Source organism: Oncorhynchus tshawytscha, linkage group LG22, assembly GCF_018296145.1.
Source record: "Oncorhynchus tshawytscha isolate Ot180627B linkage group LG22, Otsh_v2.0, whole genome shotgun sequence".
NCBI classification, from domain to species: domain Eukaryota; kingdom Metazoa; phylum Chordata; class Actinopteri; order Salmoniformes; family Salmonidae; genus Oncorhynchus; species Oncorhynchus tshawytscha.
The window spans coordinates 7,775,971-7,793,101 of NC_056450.1; the positions used below are offsets into that span (position 1 = coordinate 7,775,971).

Below are 17,131 nucleotides of genomic sequence, written 5' to 3' on the forward strand. Positions count from 1 at the left end.
GGAAAGGCAATGGAGTGATGAACAACCCTTGCAGTCTCTGCCTGGCCAGTTCCCCTCTCTCCACCGGGATTCTCTGCCTCTAACCCTATTACAGGGGCTGAGTCACTGGCTTACTGGTGCTCTTCCATGCCGTCCCTAGGAAGGGTGCGTCACTTGAGTGGGTTATGTCACTGATGTGATCTTCCTGTCCGGGTTGGCGCCCCCGCTTGGGATGTGCCATGGGGGAGATCTTTGTGGGCTATACACGGCCTTGTCTCAGGACAGTAAGTTGGTGGTTGAAGATATCCCTCTAGTGGTGTGGGGCTGTGCTTTGGCAAAGTGGGTGCGGTTATATCCTGTCTGTTTGGCCCTGTCGGGGGTATTGTCGGACGGGGCCACAGTGTCTCCCGACCCCTCCTGTCTCAGCCTCCAGTATTTATGCTGCAATAGTTTGTATCGGAGGCTAGGGTCAGTCTGTTATATCTGGAGTATTTCTCCTGTCTTATCCGGTGTCTTGTGTGAATTTATTAAGTATGCTCTCTCTAATTCTCTTCCTCCTTTTCCTCCTTTTCTTTCTCTCTCTCTTTCTTTCTTTCTTTCTTTCTTTCTTTCTTTCTTTCTCTCTCTTGGAGGACCTGAGCCCTAGGACCATGCCTCAGGGCTACCTGGCCTGATGACTCCTTGCTGTCCCCAGTACATCTGGTCGTGCTGCTGCTCCAGTTTCAACTGTTCTGCCTGTGGCTATGGAACCCTGACCTGTTCACCGGACATGCTACCTGTCCCAGACCAGCTGTTTTCAACTCTAGAGATACTCTGAATGATCGGCTATGAAAAGCCAACTGACATTTACTCCTGAGGTGCTGACCTGATGCACCCTCGACAACCACTGTTATTATTATTATTTGACCCTGCAGGTCATCTATGAACATTTGAACATCTTGGCCATGTTCTGTTGTAATCTCCACCCGGCACAGCCTGAAGAGGACTGGCCACCCCTCATAGCCTGGTTCCTCTCTAGGTTTCTTCCTAGGTTCTGGCCTTTCTAGGGAGTTTTTCCTAGCCACCATGCTTCTACACCTGCTTTGCTTACTGGTTGGGGTTTTAGGCTGGGTTTCTGTACAGCACTTTGTGACATCAGCTGATGTAAGAAGGGCTTTGTAAATAAACTTGATTGGCTTGTGCGCAAAATCTCTTATAGGGTACCTTATGAATCTTAACTTTATATGAGAAGGGAGAGACTCTTCACCAAAGAACAGTAGCATGGATGAAGTGAACTTCTTTTCTCTGTCCACCATACAGTTCGATTGACGTGAACCAACCACTCCATCGATGTCTTGCACCACCCGAGAAATAACCCCCTTGATAGGTTGCCCTGCTACGAAAATCCATGCAGGAAACATTCCACTCGGTTATCTTTTTGAACCTTTAACCTAAGCTTTTTCTGCTCTGCAGACACACAACTTTAAAAAACAAACACTTCTTGTGACTCTCACCGACTCTACACTTTCTTCCAACACATTCCAGATTTTCCTGGAGACGTTAAATGGATTTCCCAAGTATCATTGATCCAAAACACTGTAACATGTGCGCTGGGAGTCAGGAAGCAAGTTTAGGGAGTGAATAATTTAATAAATAAATGAAAACATAATACAAAATAAGAAAAATTAACAACGCACAGACATGAAACCGAAACAATGATGCCTGGGGAAGGAACCAAAGGGAGTGACATATATAGGGCAGGTAATCAAGGAGGGGAGTGTCATTATGCGCTGATGTGCGTAACGATGGTAACAGTCACCTGGCTCCGTAACGAGCAGCCTGGTGACCTAGAGGCCAGAGAGGGAGCACACGTGACAGGTTTCCTATTTTACAATGTATCTTTACTTCTCTTGTTTCCCTTTTTCTTCGCCACTGTAACCCATTCCTTCTCACTTTCTGTGCTATTAGCTTCACTCGACACATTAGCAGTTTAAAACAAAACCTCAGTTTCCGCCATCTTCCCTCCCACTCCTTCCAGCTGATCGTAATCTGGCTCCGGTCACTGATTTCGTCTGCGAAAAGAGCATGGAGGTGAGGAGGAGCATAAAATGATTCGGAAGTTTAGGGAGGAAGGAGCAGTTGGGGCGTAGAGTCCGATAAGGTTGAGGGCTGTGATAAAAGATTTGATTGGTGTAGTTGTCAATGCTAAAGTGTTAAGAGATGGGAGCTTGTTGGTGTTCTGTAAGGACATGGCGCAGAGGGAAAAAGCTCTGAGTGAAGCAAATAGGGAAGTGTAAGGTGGTGTGGAGCAGCTGGACAGATCAAGCCCTGAAATGTCCATCCCTAACTATAAAATTTTCCGACAAGATAGAACTGCCAAAGGGGGCAGAGTGGCAATCTACTGCAGGGATAGCCTGCAGAGTTCTGTCATACTATCCAGGTCTGTGCCCAAACAAATCGAGCTTCTACTTCTAAAAATTCACCTTTCCAGAAACAAGTCTCACTGTTGCCGCTTGCTATAGACCACCCTCCGCCCCCAGCTGTGCCCTGGACACCATATGTGAATTGATTGCCCTCCATCTATCTTCAGAGCTCGTGCTGCTAGGTGACCTAAACTGGGACATGCTTAACACCCCGGCATCCTACAATCTAGGCTTGATGCCCTCAATCTCACACAAATTAACACGGGCACCCTCGTAGATATCATCCTAACCAACTTCCCCTCCAAATACACCTCTGCTGTCTTCAACCAAGATCTCAGAAATCACTGCCTCATTGCCTGCATCCGTAATTGGTCTGCGGTCAAATGACCATCCCTCAGCACCGTCAAACGCTCCCTAAAACACTTCAGCGAGCAGGCCTTTCTAATCGATCTGGCCCGGGTATCGTGGAAGGATATTGACCTCATCCCGTCAGTAGAGGATGTTTGGTTATTCTTTAAAAGTGCCTTCCTCACCATCTTGCCAGCAGCATACCACCCTGCATACCACCGCTGGCTTGCTTTTGAAGCTAAGCAGGGTTGGTCCTGGTCAGTTCCTGGATGGGAGACCAGATGCTGCTGGAAGTGGTGTTGGAGGGACAGTAGGAGGCACTCTTTCCTCTGGTCTAAAAACAAAATAATATCCCAATGCCCCAGGGCAGTGATTGGGGACACTGCCCTGTGTAGGGTGCTGACTTTCGGATGGGATGTTAAACGGGTGTCCTGACTCTCTGAGGTCATTAAAGATCCCATGGCACTTATTGTAAGAGTAGGGGTGTTAACCCCGGTGTCCTGGCTAAATTCCCAATCTGGCCCTCAAACCATCATGGTCACCTAATAATCCCCAGTTTACAATTGGCTCATTCATCCCCCTCCTCTCCCTTGTAACTATTCCCCAGGTCGTTGCTGCAAATGAGAACGTGTTCTCAGTCAACTTACCTGGTAAAATAACGGATAAATAAAAAATGTATCTTAAATAAGCATGCCCCACTCAAAAAATGTAGAACGAGGAACAGATATAGTTCTTGGTTCACTCCAGACATGACTGCCCTTGACCAGCACTAAAACATCCTGTGGTGGACTGAATTAGCATCAAATAGCCCCTGTGATATGCAACTTTTCAGGGAAGTTAGGAACCAATATACACAGGCAGTTATAAAAGCTAAGGCTAGCTTTTTCAAACAGAAATTTGCATCCAGTAGCACAAACTCAAAAAAGTTCTGGGAGACTGTAACGTCCATGGAGAATAAGAGCACCTCCTCCCAGCTGAGTCTAGGAAACACTGATAAATCCATGATAATTGAGAATTTCAACAAGCATTTTTCTACAGCTAGCCATGCTTTCCACCTAGCTACTCCCCGGTCAACCGCCCTGCACCCCCCACAGCAACTCGCCCAAGCCTCCCCCATTTCTCCTTCACCCAAATCCAGATAGCTGATGTTCTGAAAGAGCTGCAAAATCTGGACCCCTACAAAACAGCTGGGCTAGACAATCTTGACCCTCTCTTTCTAAAATTATCTGCCGAAATTGTTGCAACCCCTGTTACTAGCGTGTTCAACCTCTCTTTCGTATCGTCTGAGATCCCAAAAATTGGAAAGCTGCCGCAGTCCTCCTCCTCTTCAAAGGGGGAGACACTCTAAACCAAAACTGCTACAGACCTATATCTATCCTACCCTGCCTTTCTAAGGTCTTCGAAAGCCATGTTAACAAACAGATCACCGACCATTTCGAATCCCACCGTACCTTCTCCGCTATACAGTCTGGTTTCCGAGCTGGTCACCTCAGTCGCTCTTGCTGCTGGTGATTCTATGATCCACCTCTACGCAGACGACACCATTCTGTATACTTCTGTCCCTTCTTTGGACACTGTGCTACCTAACCTCCAGACGAGCTGCAATGCCATACAACTCTCCTTCCGTGGCCTCCAACTGCTCTTAAATGCAAGTAAAACTAAATGCATCCTCTTCAACCGGTCGCTGCCCGCACCTGTCTGCCCGTCCAGCATCACTACTCTGGACGGCTCTGACTTAAAATATGTGGACAACTTCAAATACCTAGGTTTCTGGTTAGACTGTAAACTCTCATTCCAGACCCACAATAAGCATCTCCAATCCAAAATGAAATCTAGAATCAGCTTCCTATTTTGCAACAAAGCATCCTTCACTCATGCCAAACACACCCTCGTAAAAGTGACTATCCTACCAATCCTCGACTTCGGCGATGTCATTTACAAAATAGCCTCCAACACTCTACTCAACAAAGGGGATGCAGTCTATCACAGTGCCATGCATTTTGTCACCAAAGCCCCATATACTACCCACGACTGCAACCTGTATGCTCTCGTTGGCTGGCTCTCACTTCATACTCGTCGCCAAACCCACTGGCTCCAGGTCATCTACAAGTCTTTGCTAGGTAAAGCCCCGCCTTATGTCAGTTCACTGGTCACCATAGCAGCACCCACCCGCAGAACGCACTCCAGCAGGTATATTTCACTGGTAACCCCAAAGCGAATTCCTTGTTTCAATGCCTTTCCTTCCAGTTCTCTGCTGCCTATGACTGGAACGAACTGCAAAAATCACTGAAGCTGGAGACTCATATCCTCACTAACTTCAAGCACCAGCTGTCAGAGCAGCTCACAGATCATTGCACCTGTACATAGCCCGTCTTTAAATAGCCCATCCAACTACCTCATCCTCATCCCCATACTGTATCTACCCCGGTCAACAGCACTGCACCCCCCACAGCAACTCGCCCAAGCCTTCCCCATTTCTCCTTCTCCCAAATCCGTTCTGCTGATGTTCTGAAAGAGCTGCAAACTCTGGACCCCTACAAATCAGTCGGGCTAGACAATCTGGAACCTTTCTTTCTAAAATTATCTGCCAAAATTGTTGCCACCCCTATTACTAGCCTGTTCAACCTCTCTTTCGTGTCGTCTGAGATTCCCAAAGATTGGAAAGCAGCTGCGGTCATCCCCCTCTTCAAAGGGGGGGACACTCTTGACCCAAACTGCTACAGACCTATATCTATCCTACCATGCCTTTCTAAGGTCTTCGAAAGCCAAGTCAACAAACAGATTACCGACCATTTCGAATCTCACCGTACCTTCTCTGCTATGCAATCTGGTTTCAGAGCTGGTCATGGGTGCACCTTAGCCACCCAATTTATTGTGGGAAGCTTGTGGAAGGCTCCCCGAAACGTTTGACCCAAGTTAAACAATTTAAAGGCAATGCTACCAAATACTAATTGAGTGTATGTAAACTTCTGACCCACTGGGAATGTGATGAAAGAAATAAAAGCTGAAATAAATCCTTTTCTTTACTATTATTCTGACATTTCACATTCTTAAATAAAGTGGTGATCCTAACTGACCTAAGATATGGAATTTTTACTTGGATTCAATGTCAGGAATTGTGAAAAACTGAGTTTAAATGTATTTGGCTAAGGTGCATGTAAACTTCCAACTTCAACTGTATATCGTAATTACCTCACCACTATGGCCTATTTATTGCTTTACCTCCCTTATCTTACCTCATTTGCATACACTGTATATAGACTTTTTTTCTCTACTGTATTATTGACTGCATGTTTGTTTATTCCATGTGGAACTCTGTGTTGTTGTATGTGTCGAATTGCTACGCTTCATCTTTGCCAAGTTGCAGTTGTAAATGAGAACTTGTTCTCAACTAGCCTACCTGGTTTTAATAAAGGTGAAATAAAATGCATTTTTAAAAAGCAGGGAAGCAGTGGATTAAAGGGGGATAACAGGAGGGCCTGTGGGTGTCAGCAGTAAATCGGTAAGCAACCATATGAGAGGAGGTGTCCTAGTGGATGCTCAAAGATAGCAAGAAACAAGGGGTGGGGTTAGGGTAGACAGCCAGTCTATTCTGTTACACGTCAAGGACCGGGTACTGACAAATACAGTAAGCATAGGATATATGAGTTATTATGTGAGGGCTTTATGTACCAACGCCTTTTAGATGTTATAACTGCCAGAGGTTTGGGCATGTGGCAGCAGCCTGTAAACAGATAGAGAGGAGTGCAAGACGTGGAGGGGAGCATGAGTATGGGAAATGTGGGGATGGTGTACAACCAAAGGGTTGCAGCTATGGGGGTGCTCATAGTGTGGCATATAGTGGGTGTGAGGCAATGAAGCAGGCAGTGGAGGTGCAAGTAAGAGTGCAGAGTAAGAGTAAAAGTGAGAGTAAGAATGCAGAGAAGGGTGTCATATGCTGAGGCAGTGAGGCTGGTCCAGGTAGATACAGGTTCAAGGGAGAGATGGGTAGGAGCATCTAGACCGGGGGCGATATGGTATACATTGATAAGAGAAAGCTTGTGACGTTCATAGTAGGAGCTATCAATAGCACTGCTAAAGTAGACATGGGTTGACATGGGAAGAGGTTTGAGATTACCTCAATCAGCCGAGGGTGGAGTCATGTATTACTGGATCTTAGTTATGATGGTAATACTACAATGGAATGTTGGAAGCCCGTTGGCTAATGGGCAGTCATTCAAGCAGTTCATTGTAGATATGCCAGCTAAGGTTGATGTGATTTGTGTGTAGGAAACATGACTCAAACCGACTGTGGAGTTTATCATACAGGGATATGTGGGGAGGTGGGGTGCCACCTTCATAAAGCAAGGACTTCCCTATAGGATGCTAGGCAAAGGTATTAAACAGGAATATGTGGAGGTGTGGTTGAGAGGAGGGATGCTAGTGGTAGTGAACTACTATAATCCCTGGCAGATATTGGACCTGGAAGTGCTGGAGAGGGTGGAGGGCCAGGATAGAAGTACGGTAATATGGTGTGGAGATTTCAATGCCCACAATATGCTCTGGGGGGGAAACAGGTGGATGGAATTGGCCAAGTGATGGACAATTTGATAGTAATCAAAGATATGGTGTGCCTGAATGATGGCCGAGGGACCAGGATTAATGTAGCCACAGGGAAAGAGTTTGCCTCGGAACTCACTCTGGTATCTAGTGCGATGGCAGGAATCTGTGAGTGGGAGGTATGGGAGCAGTCGACAGTAGGGAGTGATCATTACCCCATAGTATGCACAGTAGGCCAGAGGGAGGAGGAGGTGTCAATGGGTCAAGGAGGCAGGTGGGTGTTTGGAAGGGCAAAGTGGGATCAGTTTCAGGAGCTGAGTGAACAGGTGATGGCTTGAGTGGATATGAGAGAGGATGTGGATAGTATGAATAACTGGGTGAGAACAGCGTTTAGTGGGGGCAGCTACTGAGACCTAAGAGTTCAGGGAGGAGGAAAACAGTCCCATGGTGGACGGATGTGTGTGGGGCAATGGTGAGGAGTAAGAACACGGCATTTAGAGCACTGAGAAGGACGCATAACTTCCAACATCTGATTTGGTATAAACAGGCCCTGGTGAGGAGAACTATTCGTCAGGCAAAGAGGTCAAAGTTGGCATCGGGTCTATGACGTCATTGAAAGGCGACACCTGTAGGAGAAGTATGGGGGATGATTAAGTGGATGAGTGGGGTCAGAAGGGAGTGGGATTATCCAGTGTTGACAAGAGGGAAGGATGTGGTAGTAACAGATGAGGAGAAGGCAGAGATGATGGCCTAAGCATTTGTTCAAGTGCATAGCTCGGGCTAATTTGTCAGAGGAGGTGCAGAGGGAGAGAACGAGAGAGGATTATCCTGGAGAGCTGGATAGGAGGGAGGAAGTAAATGATGCATTGAATGCACCATTTACCATGGCTGGGTTAACTTCACCTTGGAAAGATGAGGTGATCTTAATGATGAGGCACTGGATAAGGTATTGGTGTTGTACAACAGTGTGGGGGGAGGGGAAACTACTAGGCAGTTGGAAGCAGTTGGAAGGAGGCAGTAGTGGTACCAATCCAGAAGCCAGTAAAGGACCCAACAAGGCATCGGCCAATCGCTTTAACATCACATGATTAGATTATGGAACGTATGATTGCGGAGAGGTTAACTTACACCCTGGAGAGCAGGGGGTTAGTATAGCCACATTTTTTAAAAATTTAATTTATTTAACTAGGCAAGTCAGTTAAGAACAAATTCTTATTTTCAATGACGGCCTAGGAACAGTTAACTGCCTGTTCAGGGGCAGAATGACAGATTTGTACCTTGTCAGCTCGGGGGTTTGAACTTACAACCTTCCTGTTACTAGTCAAACGCTCTAACCACTAGGCTACCCTGCCGCCCCACATCAGAGTGTGTTCAGGAAGGGTAGGGGAACTATCGACCCAGTGCTCTGCTTAGAAGCAGAGGTCAGGAAGGCTAAGGTGAACAAGGAGACTGTTGTAGCTGTCTTTTTTATGTGGAGAAGGTGTATGATATGATGTGGAAGGAGGGGTTGTTAATTAAGCTTGGTATTATGGGGGTAGGAGGAAGAATGTACAACTGGATAAATGATTTCTAGTTTGGAAGGTCTATCCAGGTGAGGAGGTACAGTGGGGAGGGTGGGGAGGTACAGTGGGGAGGGTGGGGAGGTACAGTGGCAAGAAAAAGTGATGTGATGGCCATACTGTTGGCCTTGCAGTGGGTGGAGGAAGTCAAGCCAGACAGAGTTGTTATTTGCTCTGATTCATGTGCAGTGTTAATGAGTCTCCAGTCCTTTGGATCACGTAGCAGACAAGACCTGCTATATGAGGTGCTACAAACCCATGGCAGGATTAAACAGATGGGGGTGGAGGGGAACGAGGTAGTTGATGTACTGGCTAAACAAGCACTTAGTAGTGGGGATGTTGATGTTGTAGTTTCAATGAGCAATGCAGAGGCAAAAAGCCGGATATGGACAGTGATGGTGCAGAGATGGCAGGAGCAGTGGAATAGAAATACTAATTGAATTAAAGTACAGAGGCAAGTCGGGGAGAACGGCAGGAAGGGACAGAAGAGGGGAGGCTATTTTTTACAAGATTAAGGGTGGGACACAGCTGGTTAAATAAGTGCTTAAATGTGATAGGAAAGCATCCAACAGAAAAGTGTGGTTATTGCCAGGAAACAGAGACCGTGGAGCATGTATTGCTACAGTGTGGGCAGTATCATAGGGAAAGAGAGAGGCTGAGAACTGATATGAGGGAGAGGGCATACAGGAAATTATTTTAAAGAGTATATTGAGTAGAACGTCATTAGATATTGTCCCAAATATTTTATATTTTTTAAGAGTAAAGAAGGGGCTGGCAGGTAGGATGTCGTTTCTCCTTGTATCTGGCTCACACTCCAGTACAGTAGGTGGCGATAATGCACCATAATGCTAGATGCCAACTGCCGATAAACCCCACCGAAGATGAAGCTGGATTCCTTCTAGCCATGACCCTAGAGGCGGGACTTACCTTTCATTAACTTCCGGTTAAGCGCATGCTTCCTCTTCGGTTTAACTTGCTAACTAACACTCCTGAAACATAATCTAAGACAACGTTAGGAGTTCATAGCTTGAACACTTTACCCCCATTATTTATATTTTTCATCATCTGAACGTGTGACGGTCGAAGAAAACATGAATATTCGCAACGCAAGGGTAAGTGAGAAGCACTGTCGACCAGGCAACACTGTGCTAGTTTACCTTCTTAGCTAGATAGCCACCCATCGCAAATAATAACAATCCAAGCTTTTCTGATAGCTCCACTTATGCATGCCATGTCAAACTGTGAGCCAACTAGCCTATTTAGCTAGCTACTACTTTAAATAGATTGCTTATACAGTAACTATCAACAAAGTAAGCAGGAGAAGTGCCACTTGAAGTGTAGTTAACGTTAGCTTACTATCGTCAATAGTGATATTTTGACTGAGTCTGGAGTGGGGACACAGATATCTCTTCTTGTAGTCCCTTTTCTGAAGTGTTCTAGCTAACGTACGTTAAAAGTAATTGTTTCAGTCAGTATCCATAGCATTGACATTCCTTGTTCTGTTTCCTCAGCCGGAGGACCTTATGAACATGCAGCACTGCAACCTGCTGTGTCTCCCAGAGAACTACCAGATGAAGTACTACTTCTACCACGGACTGTCCTGGCCGCAGGTTAACATGGCTTCCTCTTCAGCAGACAACTCCATCACCACTTGACTCAAGTCTTTGTCCTGGCATTCAATCAGTCACAAATTTAATCTAACTCATCAGAAGGAATGACGGGTTCGATTTAGGCCTAGTTGTTACTAGATGTCTGTGTAACTCAGTGTATCTATCTCTAACATCACCTTGTCTTTGCTCATCTTTCAGCTCTCCTACATCGCAGAGGATGAGAATGGCAAAATAGTGGGATATGTTTTGGCCAAGATGTGAGTATACCTGAACTACAGATCTTATCTCATGCCATTGTTTGTCAGTCTCTATCAAGCCCTCACTCTTTATGTGGTATGCAGGGAGGAGGATCCAGATGATGTCCCCCATGGTCACATCACATCCCTGGTGAGTCTTGGTTCTGTACTGTTCATTGTAGTACTTAATTGAAGAGGGTGTGGCGTGCGCACGCTATCATCTGCAGCACTTGTCAGGTTGTTTAGGTGCGGTTGTTGAGTAACAGGAAGGATTATTAACAACGGTTTGGATTGTTTCTGTCGCTCAGGCTGTCAAGCGCTCTCACAGACGTTTGGGACTAGCTCAGAAGCTGATGGACCAAGCCAGTCGAGCTATGATTGAAAACTTCAACGCCAAATATGTCTCACTTCATGTCCGGAAAAGGTAGTGCAGTGTGCTGGATGTCTGTATTGGACTTCAATGAGATGGTTCTATTTTGAGTTGTTTTTATATGACTCTTAGATAAGAATTTCCACATAAGTTTTTGTAATGGAATGCTGCTCTTCTGTTCTCTAGAAGTGTAGCTAGAAGATAATTTAAATACAGAGAGACATTGTTCGTGTCAGATCCTTCTTAAATGGTATTTGTTTGTTCACAAATAACTTGAATTGCATCCATCTAATTTTCTCCTACTGCAGTAACCGAGCGGCCTTGCACCTGTACTCAAACACACTGAAATTCCAGTAAGATCTCCTTCTATTCTTGTGAAAACAAACCCTCTTAAAGCAAATGCATATGTAATATAGATGTTCCATTTCAGCCTCCTATTCAAACAGATGTTTATTCAGGAACTGGGGGTCATATACCCTAATGACCCCACAGTTGTACATTCTTCCTCCTACCCCCATTCAAATGCATTTATTTTTGCTCTTATTTAACCAGGTATTGTTTGCAGTGATGCAATGTACATGTATAACATGTTGTTGGTCACTCACTTACTAATCAGTTCCTTTCTCTTTCATAGGATTAGTGAAATAGAGCCCAAGTACTATGCAGATGGGGAGGATGCCTATGCCATGAAGAGAGACCTAGCCCACATGGCTGATGAGGTGAATGTTTTTATTTTTTTACTCTTTCCCTTTATCCAGCAGCATGGCTTTTATGGGCGTAATCCAACCACCTTCGTCTCACCCAGTGTTTTGCATACAGTCGCTATGACCACCTTCGTCTCACCCAGTGTTTTGCATACAGTCGCTTACGCTTTTCCCCGAAGGGTGCGTCCTATATTCTATTCTCCCTCATGGATTTAAAAGTAATAGACTGGTGTGAGCAGTATGGTGCAAACTCCCTCCCGCCGTGCTTGCTTTTAAATGCATGAACTGGAGTGAACAAGTGCACACTTCTGGATGAAGGGTAGAGAATCGTAACGCAGTCATGAGCCACTCTCTTTACCTGAGGGTTAAGGTCAGCCTTTCCTTTTTGTCAACTGAATTTTGACCGTTTTGTCTGTTGTTTCTGTCTATGGGTCCCACAGTTGAGGAAGCCAGGAATGAAGGCCCTGGGTCAGGAGGCACCTACAGCTACGACCACACCCGGTGACCAGGAGAAAGAGGGAGAGGGGGACAGCGGAGGAGAGAACAAAGACCTCAGTGAAGTTAGCGAGGCCACAGAGAGCACAGATGTCAAAGATTCATCCTCCGATTCACAATGACTCAGCCATCTTTAGTAGCCATTTTTAAATTTGCCGTCAAAGATACTTACTATACTTTTTATCTCACATAAAGGGAAAAATGATACCCAGTGGCAGTCAGCTTCTCCATTCACTTCTGTTACTTTTACAGCGTAAAGTAAAAATAGTTTTTTTTTTACTAAAATAGGATTTCTCTCTCGACATTAGTGATACAATGTGATTGAAAGAAATTACTTTGCAACTGAAATGACAAGTTGATGTTGAGCTCAAATTCACAACTGGTTCTTTAAAGGTTGTTTTGGGCTTGATGCTGTCACTACTACTGTTTTCAACCCCCCCACTCACCCATGAAATCAACACATTTTGAAAAAAATAACCTCTGTTTTTGGGTGTGACTTAATGAGATCTGTGAAGTATTCTTCAAAATGCTGAAAATAAAAGTTTCAAGTAAATACTTTTTGTAGTGGCATTCTTTTTTTCTAGGTTTGAAATTGCAACTATTTAAGGTTGAAATTCTAAGAATGACCACTAGGTCATACTGTTGTGAGTAGAATGCATACAACGCTTACAGTAGTGAGACTTTACAACTAGTAATAAGACTAGGGACATATTCAGACCAGGGTTTCAGTTAGCTGGCTAAATTAGGCAGTATGCATTTTGAAAACATACGGAATTGTTTGAAACCTGAATATTTATTTCATGTTATGAGGCATTTCTTCCCTTGCTTCAAAGTAGCCTACAGGCAAAATATGACCATTTAAACATGGATGTAATTATTTTATTGACCACATAGGCAACACGAGCTTGAAGTTTGGGGAAGCTTACAATTTATCCTTGTACCATGTCTGATTTTCATATGCACATTTTCATAGAACAGGTTAATTTCAATGTTTTAGTTTCTCAATCATTGTCATGAATTAAAATTATATTTAAAAAAAAACGCATTACTCACATGTGTTACATGGATCATCCAAACAAAAGACAATGAAACAAATGGACAAATATTGTAAATGATAGTTCTGAAATAAAACAAAACTTGTTTCTCACATATGTAGCAGGTTGTGACCTCTGCAAGTAACGTTTCCACTCTGAGAATGAGAACAGTAAATTACTAATTGATACATGCATTAACAGAAATGTACTGTATGTAACCAAATGACTGTGATTAATGGTACACTTACTACTGGTGACATATGTAATGGAGAATTGATATAAATAAAATAAAAGGATAAACAATACACACAATTAAACAATGAATGTGCAAGAATTGGCGGGAGACAGCTAAACCCAGACTCCTATGTCTTCGCCACACACTCCTCCCCTTCTTGTCTCAACATTTTTATTCGTGGATGCCAAGGGAAGCAAGACTTGCCCAATAATTGACCAAGAAAAAAACTCTGCGTCATAATTTTCTTTCAATTCGCAAGAGGCTGAATGCTTCTCACCTAATAAAGCACCCGAGCGAGCAAAACAGCACCACTCTGTCTATGTGTGTGTAGCCAATCTGATTGATGCTGTCTGGTCAAAAAGAGTATGACATTGTTGCCACCAGTAGCAGACCGTTTGTTTTATCAATATGAAAGAGAGGAGGATGGCTTTGGCATTTCTCTAGAAGCAGACCTAGGGTGAATCAACATGTATTTTCTACTTGCACACACACAGACATAAATAAGACGATAGATAGGAGTGATTATATAATTTGGGCAAATTTATTTCCATTAACTTCCCTATTGGACCCACAGCTAATGCCACTTCTCCCCTGCTCTATTGTTTTTCATATCAACTTTCTTTCGTTTTCCAGAAGCCAAATGCACAGTCCTAGTCATATTACCAACCCATTCTCGTTGTGACATCTTTAGATTCACCCTCTTCCTAAATTTCGAACAGAGATTTTCATCTCCGTCGCATATGGAACCGCGTTATCAGGTGCACTTTTTAGAATGGGGTTTTCCCGCAAATTGCATTTTGGCAAAGGTTTGAAAACTGTCTGCTTCCTTACAGGAGTTGCATGTTCTGTTAATATGCATTACCATAATCTAAATGTGATTTCTGTCATTCTGAGCACCGCGGGCGGACGCCCTATATGGATCCGGCAAATTTCTCAAATGGCCAGTAGGCTAAATTAAAATCTGTTGTTCAGGGCCACATTTCCTGAACGAAAACCCTGATTCACACTAGTGCTGTTTTAAATGTTGCAGATGGAAATGTGATATATAGAGCTTACAATTCTATCTGACAGTCATTCCTGTTGTACACATTTCTATTTGAATTTTCTGTAATGTTGCTCCCTTCTAAATGAGCCCCTGAGCCAGTAACTCTGTTCCTGTCTTCATTACAATTAACAGCACAGACTGATAGATACCATGGTAACATCATTAGAAGAATTGACCTCCAGGACTGGACTGATACCATGGTAACATCATTATCATCATTAGAATAATTGACATCACAGACTGAACTGATACCAAGGTAATACATACCCAAAGCTTCCATCACCCTCACACACTGTTGTATTTAGCCTGCCCTGTGGTACCATCTCTCTCACATTCTACAAGGTGTTGAAGTACACCAACATGATGTCTTCAACAGGATGTCCTGAGATACATTTAAACAACAGATACAGTACCAGTCAAACGTTTGGATACACCTACTCATTCAGGGGTTTTCTACAAAGTAAAATAATAGTGAAGACATCAAAACTATGAAATAACAAATATGGAATCATGAAGTAACCAAAAAAGTGTTAAACAAATCAAAATATATTTTATATTTGAGATTCTTCAAAGTAGCCACCCTTTGCCTTGATGACAGCTTTGGACACTCTTGGCATTCTCTCAACCAGCTTCACCTGGAATGCTTTCCAACAGTCTTTAATGAGTTCCCACATATGCTGAGCACTTGTTGGCTGCTTTTCCTTCACTCTGTGGTCTGACTCTTCCCAAACCATCTCAATTGGGTTGAGGTCGGGTGATTGTGGAGGCCAGGTCATCTGATGCAGCACTCCATCACTCTCTTTCTTGGTCAAATATCCCTTACACAGCCTGGAGGTGTGTTGGGTCATTGCCCTGTTGAAAAACAAATGATAGTCCCACTAAGCCCAAACCAGATGGGATGGCGAATCGCTGCAGAATGCTGTGATAGAATGCAGAATGCTGTGATCATCCCTAAAGCCAACACCTCATTTGGCCGCCTTTCGTTCCAGTACTCTGCTGCCTGTGACTGGAACGAATTGCAAAAATCGCTGAAGTTGGAGACTTTTATCTCCCTCACCAACTTCAAACATCAGCTATCTGAGCAGCTAACCGATCGCTGCAGCTGTACATAGTCTATTGGTAAATAGCCCACCCATTTTCACCTACCTAATCCCCATACTGTTTTTATTTATTTACTTTTCTGCTCTTTTGCACACCAATATCTCTACCTGTACATGACCATCTGATCATATATCACTCCAGTGTTAATCTGCAAAATTGTAACTATTCGTCTACCTCCTCATGCCTTTTGCACACATTGTACATTGTATATAGACTCCCCCTTTGTTTTCTACTGTGTTATTGACTTGTTAATTTGTTTATTCCATGTGTAACTCTGTGTTGTCTGCTCACACTGCTATGCTTTATCTTGGCCAGGTCGCAGTTGTAAATGAGAACTTGTTCTCAACTAGCCTACCTGGTTAAATAAAGGTGAAATAAAAAAAATAAAAAATAAAATAGCCATGCTGGTTAAGTGTGCCTTGAATTCTAAATAAATCACTGACAGTGTCACCAGCAAAGCACCCCCACACCACCACACCTCCTCCTCCATGCTTCATTGTGGGAAATACCGTTCACCCACAACACATCTCACAAAGACATGGCGGTTGGAACAAAAAATCTCAAATTTGGACTCATCAGACGAAAGGACAGAGTTCCACCGGTCTAATGTCCATTGCTAGTGTTTCTTGGCCCAATAAAGTCTCTTCTTATTGGTGTCCTTTAGTAGTGGTTTCTTTACAGCAATTGACCACGAAGGCCTGATTCACAGTCTCCTCTGAACAGTTGATGTTGAGATGTGTCTGTTACTTGAACTCTGTGAAGCATTTATTTGGGCTGCAATTTCTGAGGCTGGTAACTCTAATTAACTTATCCTCTGCAGTAGAGGTAACTCTGGGTCTTCCTTTCCTGTAGCGGTCCTCATGACAACAAGTTTCATCATAGAGCTTGATGGTTTTTGCGATTGCACTTGGAAGAATCTTTCAAAGTTCTTAAAATTTTCCGAATTGACTGACCTTCATGTCTTAAAGTAATGATGGACTGTCATTTCTCTTTGCTTATTTGAGCTGTCTTGCCATAATATGTACTTGGTATTTTACCAAATAAGGTTATCTTCTGTATAGCACCCCTACCACAACTGATTGGCTCAAATGCATTAAGAAGGAAAGAAATTCTACAAATTCACATTTATCATGGCACTCCTGTTCATTGAAATGCATTCCAGGTGACTACCTCATGAAGCTGGTTGAGAGAAACCCTGGCCAATATAAAATACATTTTGATTTGTTTAGAAAGAAAAAGACAAACAATGGAATGAGTAGGTGTGTCCAAACTTTTGACTGGTATTGTACATTTTCTCAGAAAACTGGAAAAATACTCTACTCTCTTTCATGGAAATAAAAAGCATTTTGAGAAGTTTTTTTGGAATTGTGCACAAAAGGAAAATTTGGTTGAATGTTGCGTAGCTTACAGTTTCAGAATTAAACTCTAAAGAAGGATAGACTTCTTGAGAAAGGGGAAGAAATAAACTTAGCAA

The 17,131-nt window shown here is 43.6% G+C and overlaps 1 protein-coding gene across 2 annotated transcripts; it reads left to right on the forward strand.

The window, feature by feature from the left end:
- The first annotated feature begins 9,743 nt into the window (after positions 1–9,743).
- On the forward strand, positions 9,744–12,794 carry LOC112221671 (N-alpha-acetyltransferase 10). 2 transcript variants are annotated; one of them, XM_024383893.2, is made up of 8 exons: positions 9,744–9,939; positions 10,339–10,437; positions 10,636–10,694; positions 10,779–10,824; positions 10,982–11,097; positions 11,349–11,396; positions 11,678–11,762; positions 12,179–12,794. In XM_024383893.2, exons 1-8 carry the CDS (start codon positions 9,919–9,921, stop codon positions 12,362–12,364), a joined length of 660 nt encoding a protein of 219 aa, XP_024239661.1. In that variant the 5' UTR covers positions 9,744–9,918; the 3' UTR covers positions 12,365–12,794. The 2 variants fall into 2 exon arrangements, with proteins under 2 accessions (XP_024239661.1, XP_024239662.1); XM_024383894.2 differs by having other exon boundaries at positions 9,745–9,939; positions 11,352–11,396.
- The last annotated feature ends 4,337 nt before the right edge of the window (positions 12,795–17,131 follow it).